Here is a 22,173-nt window from a genome sequence, read left to right on the forward strand (position 1 = left end):
TAATAAATGGGGTTTTTATTAACAAAAGAAAAGACAAGAGTAACTTACAACTACTAAATGGGTACAAAGAATGGATAAAGTGCAAAAGATTGGTAGGTGCAAGTGACAGAGTTGGATGTTGCTATGGACGTTATCTTATGGAAAATGTAGTTCCCTGGAAATAATAAGGTAAACCTTATTCTTGATTGACAACTAAATGCGTCTGGGTCGCAACTTCATCCACTTGTTGATCTGGACAATGCTAAAGTGGGAAGAAATGAGTCCGCTCTATTTCAGTCTTAAACACAAAGCACTAGTGAACAATAAAGTCCTGAGCATGGAAAATGTCCTTGGTCTGCAAACACACAAACAGAGGAGACTTGAAGGTGAAGGTTCTGAAGTCTGTATAGAAGATCCAGACAACCTGGAACATGCAGGAAAAGGATCGCTGATTACGAGACGATTCTGAAACTGTGGGAGAATATCCTACTACTTTGGATCTCACAAATGGAGGACCAATAGTTGCTGTGGCAGTTATAAAACTCCTCAAATTTCCTTGCAGCTTAGCACATCTTGGCTTATCACATTTTTCTTAGCACACAGTAGATCCACAACATCTTAGCACACTTCTTTGTGTTGAAGAGAACCTTTTAATCTTTCCTGAGGAGGAGGTATTTTCAAGTACCTTTCAGTTCCAGCGTTTTGATTGGCCGGGAGTAAATAGTGACTGCATAGATCTATTTGCATAGCTTAAATCCAAGTTGAGAACAATATCTTTTAAGGTTTTTCCTATGCATAATTCACTTTCCAAAACAATTCTAGATTAACCTACACATTGTGCTGAAAACGCTAGGAGGAGTATCTTAAATTCCACAGCATGCAGTTTTCACTAAACCCTGAATAGCCAAGTTCCTGTTGGGTCGGTCAACAAGAAAGATGTTCAGGGTGGAGATCTATAGGTGTATGAATTTTGGTGACTGTAGGTAAAACGGAGTGTGCTACAGAGTCCTTTGAAAATGGCTCTATAAAACTGTGCCATGGACAGACCCCTTCCCCCCTCCATGTGAATCCCTACCCAGCTCTGAGAGCTGCAGATTGCAAACTGTGTGAAAACCTTGAAAAAAATGCAAGTGGCTTTCTAGGGGCTTGTGCCCTAATAAAGTACATTCATTGGCCCTTAAATAACAGCGGAGCTACAGCAAAATTAAACTGAACACATCTTACTCACTTTAGTGATGAGAATTTGGTTAAGCACCCAATTTATAATTTAACTCCTGGATACACAGCTTTCAACACCATAATTGTTGACACTCTTAACCATGAACAAAACTATTTACCATTTAGAAACTATATCATAGTGGTGCATCTAAAGCTTAAGATCAATTAAATGTGCCTGGATCAACGTAGGCATAGGCCAGGAAATCTCCTAGTTTTCTCCCTTTATCATCATAATGAAACATCCGAAAGCACTGGTCACAAAACAGGCAGGGGTCCGTAGGGGCAAAAGCATCACTGGTTGTTATCCATCTGCCATGCAAAGATAAAACAAATTCCTTTCAATATTCAAAATATTTCTTCAATAGTACTAAATTAGTGAACTGCTTGTTTTTTTTTATAATTTTAAACCCAGAAAATAATTCCAAACTTTCTAATGGGTTTTTATAATAGCAGTTTTTAAAGTTAGAGAGTAAAATAAGGTCTGATATTGATAAATCTTGATGAAAAATTTTCATCTGTAAACTAATATTAAAACTAAATTCTGAAACCATTGTGTGCTTTAAAAAAAAAGTTACATAAGTACTACAACAGATTTATCAAGCACACAAACGCACATCTTTCTGGTAGTTGTCCAATTTCTAGAAACTATTTAAAAAGCAGAAAAAAAAAAAAAGTTTAGAAATTTGCATTAAAACATGAAAGTCTCTTAAAAAAAATGTTAACCACGGAATATAAGTAATAAACTGAAAACTGCTGTTGTAAAAACCCAAACAAAAATTTCAAAAGAAAACAGTAATTTAGGATTTTTTGAAAACCTATTGACCAAAAAATTGACAGTTCTGAACCGTTCTATAAGCTTACGGTTTACCTGCTGATATAAAGATGACACACAGAACACTTCCGAGTCACGACTCGATGCTTATGAGTGATGAGTGGGTAGAGCTTCATGTCCAAACAGTCATCCTGATGGACAAGTCTAACACCATATAAGACAGAAACAAATCAAACATCAGTTTTATTACTGTGGAACACCAACCTGCAATTTTTTTGTAAGTACACTTTTAGAAACATTTCTAGAAGCTTTAAAAAGAAATGTGTATGAAGTCTAGGAAAATGAGCATGAACTGAGGAAGGGCTGACCTGACATCAGTGAGGATAATAACATGCTCACAATCACCCTGGTGAGTGTATAAATATGGAAACCCGACTTTAATCTTCAGGTCATAGAAAGACGTGTCCTCCATCTTTGCAGTCTTGAATTCTGGGAAGTCTCTGGTTCTGGTCCACTCCCGTGTTGTCCTAAAGCAAATAAACAAATTAGATAGATTAGCAAATACACAGTTGTCAAAAAAAAAAGATAGCAAAAACATATTGTTTACTGGGCAATAACACCCTAGAATTATTATAGAAGGCATACAATCGCCTTTTAATGAATTTACCAAATTTTTAAAAGTTCTCTTTTTTTTTTTTTTTTTACATTTTTTAACATCAGATGCAAAATTCACTTTTTTTCCACAGTGTTTGAACTTAAATGTGTTGTCAGTGTGTACACAACCAACCTAGAATGATACAACTAGGTAATTGTTTTTAAATCCCCACAAATCATAAGCACTTTCTCTGAACAAGTCTGTTTGCACAGGCCCCTCCCACGGCGGACACTGACAATTCAGCGCAAACATGCGCTGAGTGAGCTTTAAACCGTTCAGGTGTTTTGTTATTGGATGTAAGAATGAACATGTCAATGAGCAGTGAATGAGCAGTCACTATTCACTCCCAATATCTGAGCCGCTGAAGACGCAGTGGATTACTTGAAGGTAGGGGTGGCACGAGATCTCGTGAGAACACAACAATATCATGGCCCAGACATTTCAGATATATTTGCATTACACTGGCCTTTTCACCAGTAGTGGTATGCAAGATCTTATGTTCACCTCAGGCAAGGGACACATAATAAGTGGGAAAATGACTTTATCCAGTCATAAAAACAGAATTCAGTTTAACGCGAAATGTCAAGGAATTGTTCAAATTTTGAATTAAATCCAATCACGATATGGACAAGTATCTGTAAATATAAAGCCGCAAAATATAAATTTTGCTTGTTCAGCCTGTTTCTGTTAATGAACGGCGCAGACGTGTGGTTTCATTTACTACACACAGAAGTGCGCTTGATGCGCGCGTGATTTCAGCATCTGCCGTCTGTCTAAATGAGGACGTGAACACATGATGAACATCTCCAGAACTGCTCTAAGTCACCTCATGAGCATTCAACCATTTGATTTGAGTAAAACTAGAGTCACATCACATACACAGAACTGTAAAGGTATTTGCGGCAATCCGTTTCTACTGAAATATTACTATTTCAGTAAAATGTTCATAGCCTACTACTACTAAAATGAAACAAAGATTATTTAAGGAATAAAATCACACAACATTTCTTTCATGTCTTCATTTTAATAGTAAAGTTTGCTTAATTTTTTATAATTAAAAGATAAATTAAATTAATGTTTTATGCCTTCATTTGATAACCAAATAATTTGTAAATACACAACAGAATTTCTGAGGGAAAAAAATCATAAGGTTACTTTTATGAATTTTTTTTATTAATTGTTCTATACATTAAAATAATTAGACATGCTAAAATACAGAATTCGGTGACAAAAAAATATATAAATAATATAGTGAGAATTAGGGCCCTAGATGTAATTTTTGTTCAACTTTTAACAAATTGATGTTAAAATGTACAAGTTTCATGATTTTAATTAATTAGACATGCTTTTTAATTAATGACATTAGATTTAACTATTAAAAAGAAGTAAAGAAATTAAAATTGATTTTTTTTTTATTTTTTTTTGTGGAAAAAATAAAACTAATTTAGAAAAACGTCTAATTAATTTCATGGGCCCTAACTATCCCTCAGCCTTGCAGTGCATTTTGCAGTGTTTACATGTTTATTACAGCATACATTTATTGAAAATAGAAGTTTAATTTCATAAAGTACAATTGAATTGCAATTTTTGCATTGTTTATTTTTCACAAAAAACTAGAACTTTGGGCCAATGGTGACGCTGAAGCCTGCCCTGATTTACATGAAATTCAAACTGCAACTTTTAGAAACGCAAGCGCAGAACGTGAAAAAGGGGAAAAGACCACAAGCACACAAAAAAATAATATATGAGCAGGAAACCTGTTTTGTTTGCGATTTGGAAAATATTGAATTCAGGTTTCAGATTTGTGTAATCCATGACTGCACTGTTTGTTATTTTAAAAAATTGCATTTGTTTTTCGGTTTTGTGCGTTATTATTTTACACGGGTTTTTAAATATTTTATTTATGTGCATTATTTTTCGATCTGTGACTGCAATACATTTGGCGGGAAAATAATCCCATACACGACCACTGAGGAATTGCACAAAGTATGTTGCAGACATTTCATGAAGACCCTAAAGAATCATACCAACTTGTTGAAAACAGGCATCCAATGTCCCCTTTAAACATTAGCATTTCATTTAGTATTAAACTACATATTAAGGTCTTACTTGCTGATGTCTTGGCATTCGGGGAACCGTGTGTCATTGAAGAACGTTCCATTAAAGAAGAAGAAAGCAGACTTGTAATGATCCTAAGAAAAAAAACAAATACACTTTTCAGCAGTATGTTCGATATCTATGTCGACGTCAGTTTAGCCCTGCTCGAATGCAATTTATATGGAGTGTTTTCACGCCATCCTGTGTATGTGTTTGTCTCTGACCTTGCTGATGAACTGTGGTACCATATCGGGAGTGTTGCTGAACTCTCCAAACACCTGCAGGTCACTGACGCAGCAGATGGCATCTCTCAGATCGCTCAGCTTTTGAGAGCCCAACACATGCAGGGTCTGATACGCCCTCACGAACTTAAACTGGCACAATTAAAACAAACATTCAGTCAGTGGAGAAACTTACAGAGGCTATTGCTATATGAAACTGCATGCAGGACATACCCGCTGAAACAGAACGGGATACATAATATTAAAGGTCAATATGATTTCTCCCTCAGGAATCAGGTCACTGTGATTATCAGGCTTCTTACCCACAGACATCATCTCCTGCATAGAAAAAAGATTGAGAGTGTAAATTTCATATTTAGATGATGTGTTTGGATTACTTTTAAATAAACAAACCATTTCATTGGCGTAGACTTCATGTCTGTCAGCAGTGTCTCTGGTGAGAGTTTCTTTATAGTCTTGTCTTCTCTTGCGTAATCTGAAAAAGCAGCATATTTGTATCCATGTCATTAGATATTGTAATCGTATTCAGTGCTGGGAGGAGAGACTTTGACTTACTTTAAAGTGGATAAATGAAGATCTGATGGTACATTGTCTGTGTCTTCGTGTGGACTTCTCAGAGAATCAACACTGAAAAGTCAACATGTGTCATAAAATAAGTAATACATGAATCAAAAACCAAACTAATGTCTCTGTAATACCTGCAGATGGTTTTGAGTTCCTCCAGGGTCTTTGGCTCGATCCCCATCTCTTCGATGAACTCCACGTCCTCTATCTCTGGAGCTGTGTCCGCGTATGAATACACCTCCGGAGACAACACATCCAGCCACAAATCTCGAAAAGCGCCGATATGAAACTCCTTAGAGTTTACATCCACAAACTCGTAAACAGGCACGTTTTCATCTTGCTTTTCTTCGCACGTCAAAGCACTGGACTCAGCCATGACGAGCTTTGAAACAACATTGGCGCAAACTTCTTCTTCTACTTCTTTTTATGGCGGTTGGCAAACAATCGATTGGTGCATTCCCGCCACCTGCTGGGCCGGAGTCTGGAAACAAATGAAGGGATAGGAAGAGCAGCAAAAAAACTAAAACCTCTAAATCCTGTTAAACAAAACTACTTTTTTAAAAAGTATGTCATATAAAATTGTATAATGATTCAAGCCATTATTCAAAAGAGTTTTAAGTGTAACATTCTCTATCCCTATTTCTTCCAAAAGAAATGCTCTTTCATTATCATAAGCAGGAAAATGTAATGGTGCATGCTCTACTGTTTCTGATCATCCACACAGACTACAGTTCCCAGGCTCATGCTAATTCATTTTGTATGGTGAAAAATTTAAAGCAGTATGGCCAATGCATTTTGCAATTTTGAATATGACCAAACAATGTTCTTCTACATGAACACATGATAGGTAAAAATTGATAGCCTTTGGATAAAAGCGTCTGCTAAATGTATTAATTTCTATTTCTTCTTCAATGGTGACCAACGTTTCAGGAGCACTGTTCTCATCTTCGAATGTACTGTACACATACACCTCATGTTCCTGCTTTGCGCTAAGGTTTGTGGGAAATGTTGTTTTAACAGTCACCAAGCAAATGAGATGGAGATGCTAATATGAGATGCAAATAATTATATTCACATTATATGTTCTGAATCAACATGCAGCATTTTTCTCTGAATATATGAACCCATACAGTTCAGCTTGTAAAAACTGAGTTTCACTGACAAATAATGAAAAAGTTTTTTTTAATATTGTTTTTATAACTGCACTACGATCAAATCCAGCTAGCGATGTACGAAGAACAGGCCCCAGAGTGTGACCTAAAACAATAGCAGAATCCAATGCGGTGTGATTCCCATTCTCTATCACACGGATAACAATAAATAAATACTTTTTTTTACCAGGTTAAATGCTGATTATGAGTAGCTCAAACGCCTTTTTGTATACCTCTCTGGCACATTTGCCATTTTTCTAACATGTCCTTCGCCAAAGCGCAATGGATTGTGGGCAATTTTTGCATTTAACAATAAATAAATATATTTTTTTACCAGGTTAAATGCTGATTATGAGTAGCTTAAACCTCTGACAGAAAAATGACCCAGTGCCCCTATACTGATGGGAAGACCGAGTTCACACAAGGCGAGTAACGTTAATATGTGGTCAAATAGGAAAAGTCAAAAAGATTAGATGACTCTTTTCCATTTTCTGTGTAGGTCTATGGGGCATGATATTCAGAGGACAAGTGCTGGTACAGGTGTACTGTGCAACAGCAATCAGAAGACAAGGTGTGTAAAAAGATGAGAAAATCAAGAAGGGTCCACCATTGTGCCAAATTCCAAACCTCAGTTTTATTATTTATTACTTCCCTCATGCCCCAGTACAGTTAGGTGAGGGTGGGAAATCAGATAGCAGCCTCAACAAGGGACGTAATAGTTGTGCAGCTTCCGGATTCTGAAAGTAAAAATCCCATTTTACTGTATATTTCTCCATCATTTTCATTCACAGTCTTGTACCTTTGTATTTGTTTGATTTAAATCAAAGTTTGTAATGTTGTGATTCACCTCGTTAGCAATGGATTGTGGGCAATTTTTTGCCTTTAGAGTGTGCACTGATCCACACTTCAAAAATCTTCCAGAAATCTGAAATAGTGGACCATCTGGGGACTTTTAGTGTAGCTACTCTTTTCAACATACTATGCTTTGGGACACACTTATTCTAATCTCACATATTTAGGATGGATTTGAACATTGAGTTGCAGGGCATGTTTCAAGATTTATGCATATGCATCGTCAGGATTTCTAATCGATGCATCGAGAAAACGAGTGAATCGTTACACCCCTGGTTCTCAGCTGTTGATTGGTGAACTTGCTCAAAATTGATTCGTCATCGATTCGCTCAGATCGATTCAAGTGAACCGTTGAAAAGATCCGAATTATAAGGTCGAGTTTGCATTTGCAACGGCTGGCAATCGGACATCACTAATACGAAGATGTGATTTTATTTAATTTTACTTTATTTTTTAACAAAGGTCTGAATTATTAGATTACATTTAGCTAAAATACGTTTCATTTGTAGTTAAAATTCAAATATCGGCCATTGGCAATCAGCATTAAAATATCATGTGTATGTTACTTTATTCACTTAGAGAGACAAAACACTAACATTAACCGAGATAGGCAACTGAATAAACTTTCCTCATTCATAAAACTGAACAGTTTCCCATTATATTTCTCGCTATAAGAAAGCCATTAACGGAACAAACCGGCTGTTAATTTTTTTAGCGATCTGTGGACTAGCAAGGAAATTTCCAGTAGCAAGTTTCTAAATATTGGTAAGACGAAATCATATTCAAAATAAAACTAACATTACTATCATTAGAGCCTCGCGGAAAGCTAAAACGATCGGCTGCCATGTTGTTGATTTAGGCAAATCTCATGGAGCAGTCCGTGATTCAGCCTGAAAAAAGTAAGTTGCCGCTTTTCTCGTGGTTTTCGAAGTCGTACCTGCGAGCTATGTTTGTTTAATTAATTTTGCTTATTGTTTTTTATTAATGCAGTGGAACTGGTGGTTGTCACTCATGTTGTTGATGCCATCACGTTTTGGGCTCAGGTAAGCTAAATATTTAGGCTACTGTTTACCAAGTCAATTTGACATGACAATATCTCTTCGGTGTCTGATTAACGTTACATTGATTTAGCTGCTATTATTAGTTTAAGGATTGAAAATGTAAATTACTTAAACATATATTTTTAGAGTTTTTAATTTTTTTTTAATTCGGTTGTTTTTGTTTCACCAGAATGTGACAGACAAAATAAATGAGAAGATAAATGTTATGCTGACAGAAAAATGCCCCAGTGCCCCTATACTGATGGGAAGACCGAGTTCACACAAGGCGAGTAATATGTGGTCAAATAGGAAAAGTCAAAAAGATTAGATGACTCTTTTCCATTTTCTGTGTAGGTCTATGGGGCACGATATTCGGAGGACAAGTGCTGGTACAGGTGTACTGTGCAACAGCAATCAGAAGACAAGGTGTGTAAAAAGATGAGAAAATCAAGAAGGATCCACCATTGTGCCAAATTCCAAACCTCAGTTTTATTATTTATTACTTCCCTCATGCCCCAGTACAGTTAGGTGAGGGTGGGAAATCAGATAGCAGCCTCAACAAGGGACGTAATAGTTGTGCAGCTTCCGGATTCTGGAAGTAAAAATCCCATTTTACTGTATATTTCTCCATCATTTTCTTCACAGTCTTGTACCTTTGTCTATTTGTTTGATTCAAATCAAAGTTTGTAATGTTGTGCTTCACCTCGTAGCTAGATGGTTTGGCTTTTTTTAAATGGAAGGGGGAAAACACTTCCAGAACCTAGGCTGCTGAAAAAGCGTGTGCCACTGTTGCATGCTAAAATCAGAAGTGGGTCAAAATGATTTGTTTTACTGGACATGACAGTGGCCCCAGACTTTATATAGAAATGGATGTAAATGCAGCAACCCTGTTTAGTGTCTGTGACCCATGTCAATTTATTCAGAGACCAAAAGCGTCTGATAACATGTGGTATTCAAAATAGTGAATAGGACTATTTGAGTAATTTTAGTATAGCAGCCCGCCCGAAGAAGAATAAAACAGTGTATGTAGAATGATGCATGACTGTGGTTTTCATTTCCTGATGTGTCATTTTTTTTTATTATAGTAGACAAAGTTACTTTGAGGCTGTTTTTTTATTGTTTAAATACTGATGTGGTTCTCACGAATATCAGATTTTGATTTGTCTCTTTTTTTTTTTTTTCTCAGTTCTGTATTTTGTACATTGACTATGGAAATACAGAGATCGTCAGTCGGTCTGATTTAGTCGAACTCCCAGAAGAACTGCAGACAACAGGACTTGCGAAAAAGTACAGGTTCTGGGGCTTTCATGTGTCGAGCGAGCAGGATTCCCCACTTTTTTTGCAGGTATTTGACAAAACTGTTTTTGAAGGTTGGACTGTTCACCTATGTATGTAATTTTAAATGCATCTGAGATTTGTTCTTGCTTTTGCTTTGACTCTTAAACAACTGTGTTGTCACAAGGGGAAGTCCTTCCTTCACAATATGATTCATGGAAAAAAGTTGCGTGTCCATAAAAAGTCAGTTTGCTTTGATGGAACCATCCTGGTGGAAGCCTTCCAGGGGAATCTTGACATTGGTGAGGAACTATTGAAATTTAAGTTCGCCAAAGTCAGTCTCCCAGGAAACAGGGAGAACTCCCTTCCCACAGTAAACCTTCAGGAGTGCCCAGGACTGTGGCCCAGCAGAAACACCCCGGGGGAGTTGGACACACTTGGCTCTTCATTGGGATGCATGCCCAAATTGCGTCCGATATTCTCAGACCAGAAGCCTCAAATTATTAAGTACGTTTTGAGACACACAGACAATATTAGAAGCATTGATAGGGATAGTCGACCCAAATATGAAAATTCTATCATCTTTTACTCATTTTTATTGGAAGAAAATAGAAGATCTTTTGAAGAATGTTGAAAATGTTGGATTTATTGTACATTCCATGGAAGTCAATAGGACCTGAAATCATTTGGCTACCAACATTCTTTAGAATATATTTTTGTGTGTATGTGTTTTCCACAGAAGAAAGGATGTCACACAGGTTTTCAATAACATGAGGGTGAGTAAATGATGACATAATTTTGAAGGGATAGTTTGCCCCAAAATGACAACGCTGTAATTGATCACTCATCCTCATGTCATTCCAAACCCATTGACCCAGAATTTTCAAATTTGGGGGAACTATCCTTTTCATTTTTAAATGTAGACTGTCCTTTTAAGGATAACATTGCTATTAACATTAAAGGGGGGGTGAAATGCTATTTCATGCAAACTGAGTTTTTTACACTGTTAAAGAGTTGGATTCCCATGCTAAACATGGACAAAGTTTAAAAAATTAAGTCGTACGTTGGAAGGAGTATTTCTGTTCCAAAAATACTCCTTCCGGTTTGTCACAAGTTTCGGAAAGTTTTTTTGGAGTATGGCTCTGTGTGACGTTAGATGGAGCGGAATTTCCTTATTATGGGTCCTAAGGACACGTCTGCCGGAAGAGCGCGCGCTCCCGTATAGCAGAGCACTGAGAGCACAACAGACTTCACTGATCAGAGCGAGAGCGTCGCGAAATGTCACAAAAGGAGTGTGTTTTTGGTTTCCAGGGCAAGACGACCCTGCACAGATTACCAAAAGAGAAACCGCATTAAGGGACCAGTGGATGGAGTTTATTTTTAAAGAGCATCAACGGAGTTGTGCAAGTGTTTTTGTTTTTTCCCTGCATTTCGAAGATGCTTGTTTTACAAACAAGTCCCAGTTTGACGACGGATTTGCACATTATTTATTTCTTAAGGATAATGCAGTCCCAACGAAAAAGGGTCACAATCGTGTTTTGGATCCGCAGGCGGTGAGTAAAACTGCTTCAAATATCTCTGCCTTCTTGTTAGTGCTTCCGCCTCCCATGCCTGAGACCCGGGTTCGAGCCCCGCTCGGAGCGAGTCGTTGCTGCTGCTGCTCTCGTTCAGTTTCAGCCTCGGGATCTGATTCTGGATCATAAATAATCGGCTTAATCTGACTGTTAGCCATGGTTTGTTTTGGATGTTTTTTTCCTCAAGGTAATGTCACAGGTTCCAAACGCTTTCAACACAAAAGCCTACTGGCGCTCGTGATTCTTTAGCTCCGCCCACACGTCACGCCTCCAGCCGGTCGTGTTTTTCAGGGAAAAATCGGCACAGACTATCTTTCTCTTATGAATATAATAAAACTAAAGACTATTTGGAGATATGAAGGATGCAGTACTACTCTATAGGTACTCAAGATTAACAGGATATTGAGTGAAAACGAGCATTTCACCCCCCCCCCCCTTAATCATATCAGTTGGGTATAGCATCCACATGATTATCCTGAACATCTCTCCATAAATGTTCTGAGTTATATGTTTTTCTACATGCTTTAGGGAGCAGAAAACCAGCGTTGCTCTCCAGCCTTTGGAGAAACTGAATGTAGATCAGGAACCTCTTACTGAGATCCAGTCCTCAAAAACTGATGCAAATGCACAGCAGGTGTGCTCTCAGGACATTGAGCAGGTGCCGAATGAAACCGAGTCTGAACTACAGGTGGCTCTTTCTCATTGTTTCAAATGATTTACCATTTACCGCCTGAGACAATTTGTGACCTCTGTGCTGTTATGTGTACTCAGATGATGCGAGAGGTGATAAATGCTAAGGACATGCAGATCAAGAAGCTAAAAGAGGAAGGAAGTGCCATCCAGCAGTATGCATCTCTCCTGGGGCAGCAGCTAGAGGAGGCCAAATTAGAGCTCCAGGTGCCCATGAGCTGTTTCACACACGTTATTGTTCAGTTTGTTACATCCACCTCATTTTATGAACGTGCACCCATCTTGAATGTGCTTGGCTTCCAGTGTCATCCATTTCCATTTATTTTCTGCTGCACAAAACGGCTTATGCTGCTTGATATTGCAATTTCTTATCGTATTATTGTAACTATAAACACACTGTTTGTAGTGCAAATAGTATGTATTTAGTTATACTATAGAGCACAACACATCAGAAGTCTCACACATTGCAGAATGCAGAACAATGCTACAATCTGTCAATGCAATATGTGTATAAAGGGTTGTTCTTTGCAGATGCTGAAGGAGAGTTACAAGAAGACAAAGGAGACTGAACATAATCATCCTACAACAATTGCAAACAGAATATCCCAGCTGGCTAAGAAAGTGGATTCTTTGAGGAAACTAAGGCAAAATCATTTTTCCTCTTCTTAAATGCTTCTTTTTGTCCGTTTTAGTGGCTTAATGTATACTTGCCTCTACTCCTGACTTGATTTAGACAATGTTTCTGACTTAAAATGATTGTTTTGAACCTCAGGGAGAGTAGTGCATGCTCCTATGATGAAGATCACCTATTAGAGTCCATCACCATCATCATGAACTACAGGATCTCAGTGCCGTTGAGCTCCGAGAGGCTGGACCTTGCGTGGAACGCGTATGATCAAACCTTGGAGAATCTAAGAGGCTGTCAGACCGTGAGTAAAATGTACATTCTTCTGATCAATCAATGGATGTGAATGAACCAGTGTATGAAAGAACTGTTCTTGTTAGGAGCCTCTCAACTGTATTACAGTTGTTCTTCTGTTGACTGTGGCAATGCTTCTCAGACTGCTTGTGTGTGTTCTGTCAGATGGTGGAAGTAGAGTCACTGGTGAACGTTAGGAATGAGGCTCGAGGCGCGCTCTTAGCTGCTGTAGATGACTTCCTGCAGGAGGTGGACAAGCTGCCAATCAATGAACGCTTGCACAGGCTGAAGGTATGAGTATAGACAAACAAGTATTATTTTATTTAGCATTATATTATAGTGTTTGATTTGATATTTTCAGCCTTTTAATTCGTTTTAGTAATTTTATGCTATTTTGTTATTTATAATAGTTTTATTTCAGTTTAAGATACGTTTACGTTATCTAATATTTTTACATTTTATTTGAGTTTAAAGAAAAAAAAACTGGTTACAATTACACCACTTTCCCAATTTCTCACAGAGATAGTTTAGTGTTGAATTTAGTCAGATTAGGCCTCTGTAAAGTATCAGATATATTTCTTGAGGTTCTTGTTTTCTACTTAATAAACGTGTGAAAAGGCCATAAATTGAAACAAAACAAAAAATGCATAAAATGTGAAGATTGCCAGCTTTTCATTACTGTACTTTGTGTCTTCTGCACATATATAGGAAGTTGCATCCTCATTGACGGCAATCTTTAGCTCCGTTATGCTGGGGGAGCAGACCGAAGAGTGCTCTTTTGAGAAGTTCTGTGAGTGGAAGGAGCACAAACAACAGAAGATCAAAAATGTGCGAAAAGCTACAGATGAAGCTCTCCTTGCTCTTAGCAGCTGGGCAACCAGGCTTAGCAAGGTACGTTTGCTAATGTAAACCTGGTAAGTGATTGTTTACCTTTATAGCTTTATAAAACATGGTTTGTAGTATCAAGGAACTTTATTTACTGTTTTATAAGATGAATCCTTTGTTTCAGTTTTCATATTTGATGGAGAAAACATCATTGACCGAAGAAGATGTTGCTGACGGTGTGGAAGAGATCCTGATGAATGCTGACAAAGCCTTGTGTGAAGAACTCAGTACTGAATCCTCTGTAAGAGTTTCTGTCCTGATCTTCACATTTTTCTACTACACTATATCTGCATTTCAGTGTGCATTCTCTCTCTTGAGCAAGGGCACAAACCCCCCAGGTTGATATTGAAAACAAATCTCTCAATTACTGAACGGAAAATGTTTCTCACTGTTATAGGAACAAGATGATCAAGGGAGGAAAGTGGTGATTAGTGCCTTTAATAAAGCCATGCAAGGCATCCAGAGAGAACTAAGTATGTTAAATGCGATCAGGCAAAAGTACGAACACAACACACAGGTAAGAGATTCTTTCTTTGGATTAATTTTGAGAATCTGATTCTATCGAGATTCATAAAAATATACACACTACCATTCAAATGTTTTGGTCAGGTCAATAAGAGTTTACACACACACACACACACACACACACACACACACACACACACACATATATATATAATTATTTATTTGATGAAAAGTATTGTGAATACTATTATGATTTAAAATAACTGTTTTTAATTTGTTTTATTTTGTTTTAACTTATTATTGTCACATGATCCTTCAGAAATTATTTGAATATGTCGATATAGGTACTGAATTAATATTTTCTATTATTATTAATGTTGAAAACAGTTATGCTGCTTAATATTTTTTATGGACAAAGTAATGCTTTTTCTCTTATATTTTGATCATTAGAAAGTTTTTATTTGAAATCTTTTGTAACATCATAAATAGGTGTACTGTCACTTTTTTTTCCATTGTATGCATGCATACTGAAAAAAAAAAAGTCTTACCCCAAGCTTTCAAACTAATGTATACAGTGCATGATAATTTTCAATATCAATTTTATTTGTTAGCTTTAACAGTCATAATGTTTAACTGCAGTTTAAGCAGGAAATACAGCAGTGGCAGATCGGCCCTCCTAAAGCAGACGAGCTGTTTGCGGTGAAGAAGCGCATCAGGAGCCTGAGATCTCAGCTGCGCTGGAAACTGGTGGAGGTCAGCTGTCTGGAGGAGGTGAGAACATCCCCAACTAATGTGCTCTGAAAACACAAAATGTACACAGTGCTGGGAGCTCAGATAGCCGGGGTCTAAATATAGATTTATTGGTTTGATTTAGATTATTTATGCAGCACTATTTATGCATGTCTGTTCATTGGTTAACTTGGGAGAGCTGGTTGCCTTTACCTGAAACGGTCAGTTTATCAGTTTGAGTTTCCTGCAGGCAGAAGAACTGGACCTGCCAGAGATTCTTAAGAAGAAGGAGGAGATCGCTGAGACCAGAAATGCTCTCTTTCAAGAAATCAGCCATGAAAAGAAGCAATATGTATGCGTTTAAAGATCTTTTATATTCTTAGATACAGGGCTTAGGTTCTAGTGAAGACACGGTTAAAAGAATGGCAATACAATACATTATTCATGCATGCAGGATGCCATACTTTTTTGTTTTATTAGATTTGTAGTCCACCCAAAGAACTACATAATACTGTTTATACCTTAGAACAGTGGTTTCCAATGATATAGAAATGTAAATGCTGAATTGTTAAATAAAAATTTATAATAAAAAAATTATGGAGCATTAGTTTTGTGTTGAAGGTCAAATTACTTTTTACCTTTGTGTTGATGTACAGATAATGCTGTGTGACCTCATGAAAAGAGGCTTTCCTGAGTTGCCGATGATCTATCCTGATGCAGACATCAATGGCTATATGGTGAGTTCTTGTTTTTGTCAGTACCAATACCACAGCCTTAAGAAATGTTCAGTGTTTTAAATTAATGTATTTATTCATTTAGCATGATTTTATGTGCTGTAACAAATGACTGGAATTTTACAGTATGAGCCTAAGTGTACTTAAACTTTTTGGGAATATTCTCTGACTACAGAGGATGGAAGATGTATGTTTAAGGTCTTTGAGCATTGAACCAGAGTGATAGTTAAAGGCAGGGTAGGTAAAAAATATATAAAAAACTTTTTTTCCAAATTTGTTTAAACTTTATTTATATATCAATTAGGGGTGTAACGGTTCACAAAATTCACGGTTCGGTTCGATACGATACACTGATGTCACGGTTCGGTTCGGTTCGATACGTTTTAGATACAGCAAAATGTAAAAACATCTCAACTTTTCAGAATGCCGCAAGCGCACCGCGGGTCATGTGACAAGAACCAACCAATCAGCTTCATCCTTTCCCGTAACAAGGTTGAGAGCTCAGCCAAGATGAAGGAACAGCTGATCATAGTTGTATATGGATTGCAATTTTGAAATAAATTTAGTAGCAGAGCTACTGCAAGCGATTTTTAGAGCTGCAAATCCATTTATCCTTCGCTGAAATTTCCGCGTCTCATGGAGAGAGCACGTCATTGTTGCTTAGCAAAGACAGACGCCTCATGAGCGCTTCTGCCCGAGCGCTTTGGAAAGGAGGAGAAAGACGTGCTTAGCGTTTTTCACGCGTTTTTAGGAGCGATATGTGAACGGCCCCTAAGGCGCTCGCTCACTCAGCACGCGCTGAAGGCTCGTTGCAAAATGTCTAATGCATTTAACAGACCAGAAATATAAGATCCTAAAATAACCAACAGGTCTGGTGTTTGGGTTGGATTCCCTGTAAGCTATAGTGTCTAAATGCTGCAGGGATAGTTTGCTGCGTGCATGTTTCTCCTTTTTTTCGTCTTTTCCCAGATAGTACTGACGCATATATCCCAGATATTCCCGCTGGTGTTTTTTTTTTTTTTTTTTTTTTTTTGTATTCCCGCTGGTGTACCCTGTCATGTTGCAGATGCGACATACCGTTGTTTTTTTATCCACCACTCTCTTGCCATCACCATTATAGCTTAAAGGGAATCCAAAGTGCACCCAAACACCAGACCTGTTGGTTATTGGAGGATCTTCTCATTTCTAGTCTGTTAAACGCATTGGCTATTTTGCAACGAGCCTTCAGCGTGTACTGAGTGAGCGAGCGCCTGCTGAGTAGCCTAACATAAACATATAAGATGGTGTTTTTTTCTTCTTCGGGAGTGTCAGGGGCGTTGCCTGTTACGTTGTTTGGGTTATTGGGCTACCTTGTTGAACGCATATCATTATATTTCTATCTCTCTCTTTTTTTTTTTTTTTTCAAATATAATTAATTACTCCAACGAACCGTTCGGTATACATAATGCGTACCGCGTACCGAACCGAAAGCGTCGTACCGAACGGTTCAATACGAATACGCGTATCGTTACACCCCTAATATCAATACATAATTAGAATGTAAGTACTCTGAAAAAGAAAGTATAAAAATCGAGTGTCTGTAGACCTCTCACGACTGTTTTAAAGACAGCTCATTATTTCCATTCACTCCACCCCCTCCCTTCTGGGCTCCTTCCAAAGCCACGCTATAGCTATCATCTTGAGCTAGGCCTATAGATTATTTATCGTCTCTACTACGGCTCGCTAAGTAATGTTATGTTAGCTATATTATGCAGCTACGTGTGCTAATGACACATGCTTCATGAAAAAATAAACAAAAAAATATGTATGATCAAAATACAAAAATAAAGATTTACCTGTCCAGCAGAAATAAAGCCATCAAGGAGTCACTTTTCAGCCCCTTGAGTTCCCTCAGTTCTCGCATCGCTGGAAAGCCACGCCGATATTAACTCACGTTTTACTTCTTTGTTTATCCAAAGACTTTTTGTTCATTGCCTTTTCTTGTACTGTTACTGTCTTCCTTTTTTGCCTGGTTTGCCTTCACTAACTGCATAGGCCGGTACTGTGAATTTTGCTTGCTGTTTCTCTACAATTGTTTTGGTATTCCTAGGATCCGTGACTCTTGAATTCCTCAAATCAAACCTGTGCGCGCAAGTGGGCAGGTCATGTGTGGCAAAAGTGTGGTTGCCATGGTTGCGAGAGAGTGACAGACGCCTAAGCCAATCCTATGTTTCGTCCTGAATGGAAATAATGAGCTGTGTTTAAAACAGATTAAACGGTCTAGAGTCAATCGATTTTTATACTCTTTTTATCAGAGTACTTACATTTTAATTATGCATTGATATATATAGAAAGTTTAAACGAATTTGGAAGAAAGTTGTTTATACATTTTTTACCTACCCTGCCTTTAATCTCTTTCTGCAAATGTGTGCTTCCAGAGGTCTGCAGGACTGTTAATGAAGAGCTTGGACAGAGACATGTTTGACGCGGACCCGATGAGAGAGCTGAGTGGGAGGAGACCTCTTCTAAGCACAGATTTTCAGGGACAGAAAATAGTCCTGAAGGTTGGTTATAGCCAAGAATGTTCCTTTGCTTTGTTTTGGTAAAAGTACAGTGAGAATATATGAAAACTACAAGCCAAGTGTGGAACACACATACTCATTATTAAACTTTATATTCCAAATTTAAAAATATATATTAAGTTACCAAACACACACACACAAAGAAAGAAATTGAATATATAAATGACCGTTCAAATGTTTAGGGTTGGTGAAATCTTTTAATGTTTTTTTGTAGGATGTTTTTTTTATGCTCTAATATTGTCTAAAATAACTCTATTTCTTAATGCATGTAACTGCATCTTAATGTATGGTAAAATGTAATGTATTCCTTGGAAGGCAAAGCTGAATTCTCAGCAGCCATTACTCCAGGCTTCAATGTCACTTGATTCTTCAGAAAGCATTGTATAGGTTAATTTAGTACTTTTTTTTTTTTTTTTTTTTGGAGTGCTTTTATTATTTATTATTATTATTAGTATTAGTAGTTGTATTGTTAATGTTGAAAACTGCTTAATATTGTGTGGAATCCGTGATACATGTTTTCCAGGATATACCGTTAGATATTGAATATCTAGATATCGTTGCTGTCCATTGCTGAATGTTTGTAAAAGAGTTGAGGGATGTTTGCAGTGCTATGCTGTGGATGAAGAGTCCGAGGCGAAGATGCTTGAACAAGCCGCACACTATCACAGAGCTCAGCAGCAGAGTCCCGCCACAACCGTTCCTCTCCTGGCGCTGTTTTGCGGCAAAGTTGTCTTTCATCTTTTACTATACTAGATTCTGACTTCATGAAGCAGAGTGGACCTAAACATTTCCATCATGTTTCAGCTCATGCGTAAAGTGTCTTCTGTTTTGTCCAGTCTGATCCACTGGCATACGTCATGGTACCACACTACTCTAATGGAAGTCTCCGGGCCATTCAGAGATCCTCTCCACTGTCCTTTTCTGTAAGTGCATCCGAACCAAATGCATTTGTCAACACTGTAGACAAGTGGTAATGTTTATCAGATTAAAGGTACAGGTTGTAGGACCAGCCACTAGAGGGCGCATTATCAAAACAATAACAATCGCGAGGTTTGATGCCATTAATGCTAAGAAGGAGCGTGGAATGATGGGATTTGTTGTCTTCTACCCAACCGCTGACGGCCATCAATCAGACGGAAAGATAAATCATGGATTTAACGCGAGTTCAAGGATTTGCGCGAGTAGATTACATACAAAGTCAATGCAAAGACGCGATCAGACTATGGATCAGACGCATCCTCACGCGGGTCTAGAGACGCGATGGCCCCCGTTTGGCGTGTAAACCCCATAATACTAATCTTGTTGATCGTTATAATAGCATACGTTTTTTGTAAAGATACGAATCAAAACAACTCACCTGTCGAGTAAAACCCAAGCGAAATGGGCCTCTCTTTTTAGTTGAAGTTTGTCGCGAAGCTACTTCCGCAGTTGTCATGTGGTTTCTACATCAGTAGTAACAAGGGGTAACTAACTTCATTGACAGGCGACTGCACTGCCCCATGTCACTGTTTAGAATGGGAATTTGCTCATGATTTACAAGTAGTTGAAAACATTTGAGAGATTGTTATTAATCAGCTGGACAAAATATATAATACTAGCCTAGTGGTTTTTGGATATTTTACTGCATCTTACAAATTGTACCTTTTAATATAAAGTTCTTTCAAAGCACATTTTATTCTTTTTAGTTTTTAATTAAAAAAGTAATTAATTATCTAGCATTAATGGGCAGAATTTTGGTGCTTCCTCAAACAATTTGCTAACCTTTTTTAAGGAATTTTTTTTTTTTTTTTTTTTTTTTTTGTTATTGCAATGTAGGAAATTAGGAAGGTGATGAAGGGCGTAGCTTTGGGACTGCAGGGTCTTCATGCAGCATCTCTTACTCATGCATCTCTTCATCCCAACAACGTGTTTGCCATCGGCCGAGAGAAAGGCATTGTTGGAGATTATGATTTCACAAAGACACCTGTAAGTGTAAAAAAAAAAAAAAAAAAGCCCCGGCATATTCAGTGACGTTATGGATTCATGTACATTTTGGGGAAATAAACTAAATGGAAGCAGACCTGGTCTTGATCATTAAATCCAATGATTTTTTTGTTTTTTATAGGAGCAGAGGGTGTCTGACAGCGGGATGGTGGCTGGTTCCATCAGTCTGGTGGCTCCAGAACTGAAGCAGGGTCAGCTGCCTTCCCCAGCCAGTGATATGTATGCCTTTGGAGGCCTCATGCTCTGGGTAGAACTTATTTGCTTGTTTGCTTACACGATCATTTAAAAGTCTAGAACAATCATTTTCTGAAGAAGTTTATTTTTTTTAATCAAAAATAAAGTAAAGTTTTTTATAACTTTTTTTTATAACATTTGTATAACATATTTTTAAATTACTTCCTGTGTTGACAGCTGAATATTTAGCAGCCATTTCTCCAGTCTTCAGTGTCACATGACTCTTTAGAAATCATTGTCATATGTCGATTTGCTGTTTAATATTTTTGTGGATACCGTGAAACATTTATTTCAAGATTCTTGAATAGAAAGGGCAAAAGAACAGCCTATATTTGAAATAGAACTATTTTGAAACATTATAAATGTCTTCACTTTTAATTAAAGCTGGAGTAATAAAAATCCAGCTTTTCCAGCACAGGAATAAATTACATTTTAAAATTCATTCAAATAGAAAACATTTATTTTAAATTATAATAAGATTTCACAATTATTTTAATAGTTTTGGATCAAATAAATGCAGCCTTGTTGAGCATAAACTCTTAATTATTCAAAATGTTTGACCTGCTATGTTCTTATTTATTGTCTTTTTAATATTTTATAAAATTATAGTTTATGAAAACAAAAATGAATATGTATTTCTAGTTTGTAAAATATAGTAGAAGTATATAAATGTGTAATTAAAAAAAAATGAATTTTTTTTCTGTCAGTAAAGGAGTCCTGTTTTATTCACAGCTGCATGTTCCAGACTTCAACGGATCTCTAGAGAGTGAGCGTCAAAATGTAGAGTTCTGTGGTTCGGGTTTGGTATGTAGAATATAAGAGCGGATAAATGGTATTTAAAAATTATTACTCAAATGTTTTAAACATTTATCTCTGACAGGATGCCAAATTGCACAAGCTCCTCTCAAAGCTGCTGATTTCATCTACAAGACTGTCTGCTCCTGAGGCCCTAAAGGAAGACTACTTCATCTCAGTTGATGTGTAAAAGTGAATTGTGTTCATGTTTGCGTTCTCTGCCCTTTTTATTTATCATTTTCTTCTAAGAAAAAAAAGAGGTGTTTGTTCATTCCTCAAGCCTTGTTTCATGTTCCTGGAATAAATAAAAATAAGTTTATAAAGGCAGAATTAAGTGAAAATCTTGGTCAATACATTATGTGCGTCAGAAAAGATGAGGTGCATTTTCTGTTTGTAGATGCTTGGTTTTTCCCATTTGCAATGTTTTATCCTGCTCCAGTCCACATCTACATGACGTGAAAGGCTGTCAGCTTTAATCTGAGTCCTTGACAAGACCTGACTTTGAAATTGCTTACTTTTTTTTTTTTTTTTATCAAAACGTGACTCAAAAATGGAGTGGAGAAAAATGCTTAAAGGGCGAACAGTTTGGCATGCTAGTGAATATTCACAGAAATCATAGGAGTGTATAATCATTTTCGGTGTCATCAATAAATTAGCAAGAAAATAACACCTTTTCTTTAGTATCTTGGGCGCACTCACTCTTCAGATGCAATCTCTGTGATTATTGACCTTGAATAGGTCATCTGGTTTTACCTTTTT

At 37.2% G+C, this 22,173-nt stretch overlaps 2 protein-coding genes across 3 annotated transcripts; one reads left to right on the forward strand and one right to left on the reverse strand.

The window, feature by feature from the left end:
• Positions 1 to 5,947, reverse strand: snapc3 (small nuclear RNA activating complex, polypeptide 3). Its single transcript, XM_026229033.1, has 9 exons — positions 5,662 to 5,947; positions 5,519 to 5,590; positions 5,357 to 5,438; positions 5,177 to 5,281; positions 4,946 to 5,095; positions 4,734 to 4,816; positions 2,338 to 2,496; positions 2,066 to 2,173; positions 1 to 1,506 (listed from the first exon to the last, which is right to left on the reverse strand). Exons 1-9 carry the CDS (start codon positions 5,901 to 5,903, stop codon positions 1,359 to 1,361), a joined length of 1,149 nt encoding a protein of 382 aa, XP_026084818.1. The 5' UTR covers positions 5,904 to 5,947; the 3' UTR covers positions 1 to 1,358.
• A 1,953-nt stretch (positions 5,948 to 7,900) lies between these two features.
• On the forward strand, positions 7,901 to 21,863 carry stk31 (serine/threonine kinase 31). 2 transcript variants are annotated; one of them, XM_026229035.1, is made up of 26 exons: positions 7,901 to 8,295; positions 8,390 to 8,429; positions 8,521 to 8,573; positions 8,761 to 8,856; positions 8,925 to 8,996; positions 9,757 to 9,915; positions 10,033 to 10,147; positions 10,220 to 10,352; positions 11,948 to 12,107; positions 12,191 to 12,316; positions 12,641 to 12,753; positions 12,882 to 13,038; positions 13,194 to 13,319; positions 13,737 to 13,919; positions 14,038 to 14,154; positions 14,311 to 14,430; positions 15,018 to 15,149; positions 15,358 to 15,459; positions 15,764 to 15,844; positions 18,259 to 18,384; positions 19,009 to 19,128; positions 19,239 to 19,325; positions 20,218 to 20,367; positions 20,507 to 20,632; positions 21,352 to 21,423; positions 21,500 to 21,863. In XM_026229035.1, the coding sequence occupies exons 2-26, from the start codon at positions 8,399 to 8,401 to the stop codon at positions 21,602 to 21,604; spliced, it is 2,862 nt and encodes a 953-aa protein (XP_026084820.1). In that variant the 5' UTR covers positions 7,901 to 8,295; positions 8,390 to 8,398; the 3' UTR covers positions 21,605 to 21,863. The 2 variants fall into 2 exon arrangements, with proteins under 2 accessions (XP_026084820.1, XP_026084819.1); XM_026229034.1 differs by having other exon boundaries at positions 10,033 to 10,352.
• The last annotated feature ends 310 nt before the right edge of the window (positions 21,864 to 22,173 follow it).

This window comes from Carassius auratus, chromosome 41 (genome assembly GCF_003368295.1).
Source record: "Carassius auratus strain Wakin chromosome 41, ASM336829v1, whole genome shotgun sequence".
In the NCBI taxonomy this organism is placed as follows: Eukaryota; Metazoa; Chordata; class Actinopteri; order Cypriniformes; family Cyprinidae; genus Carassius; species Carassius auratus.

Coding starts and splice junctions, on each gene's coding strand:
- snapc3 (XM_026229033.1), bottom strand. CDS start 5,903: ATGGCTGAGTCCAGTGCTTTGACGTGCGAAGAAAAGCAAGATGAAAAC. Junction 5,282..5,356: donor AAGTCTACGCCAATGAAATG/GTTTGTTTATTT, acceptor TTTTCTATGCAG/GAGATGATGTCTGTGGGTAA. Junction 4,817..4,945: donor TACCACAGTTCATCAGCAAG/GTCAGAGACAAA, acceptor TTTTTTTCTTAG/GATCATTACAAGTCTGCTTT.
- stk31 (XM_026229034.1), top strand. CDS start 8,399: ATGGAGCAGTCCGTGATTCAGCCTGAAAAAA. Junction 14,431..15,017: donor AGTACGAACACAACACACAG/GTAAGAGATTCT, acceptor GTTTAACTGCAG/TTTAAGCAGGAAATACAGCA. Junction 19,129..19,238: donor TGGCGCTGTTTTGCGGCAAA/GTTGTCTTTCAT, acceptor TGTTTTGTCCAG/TCTGATCCACTGGCATACGT.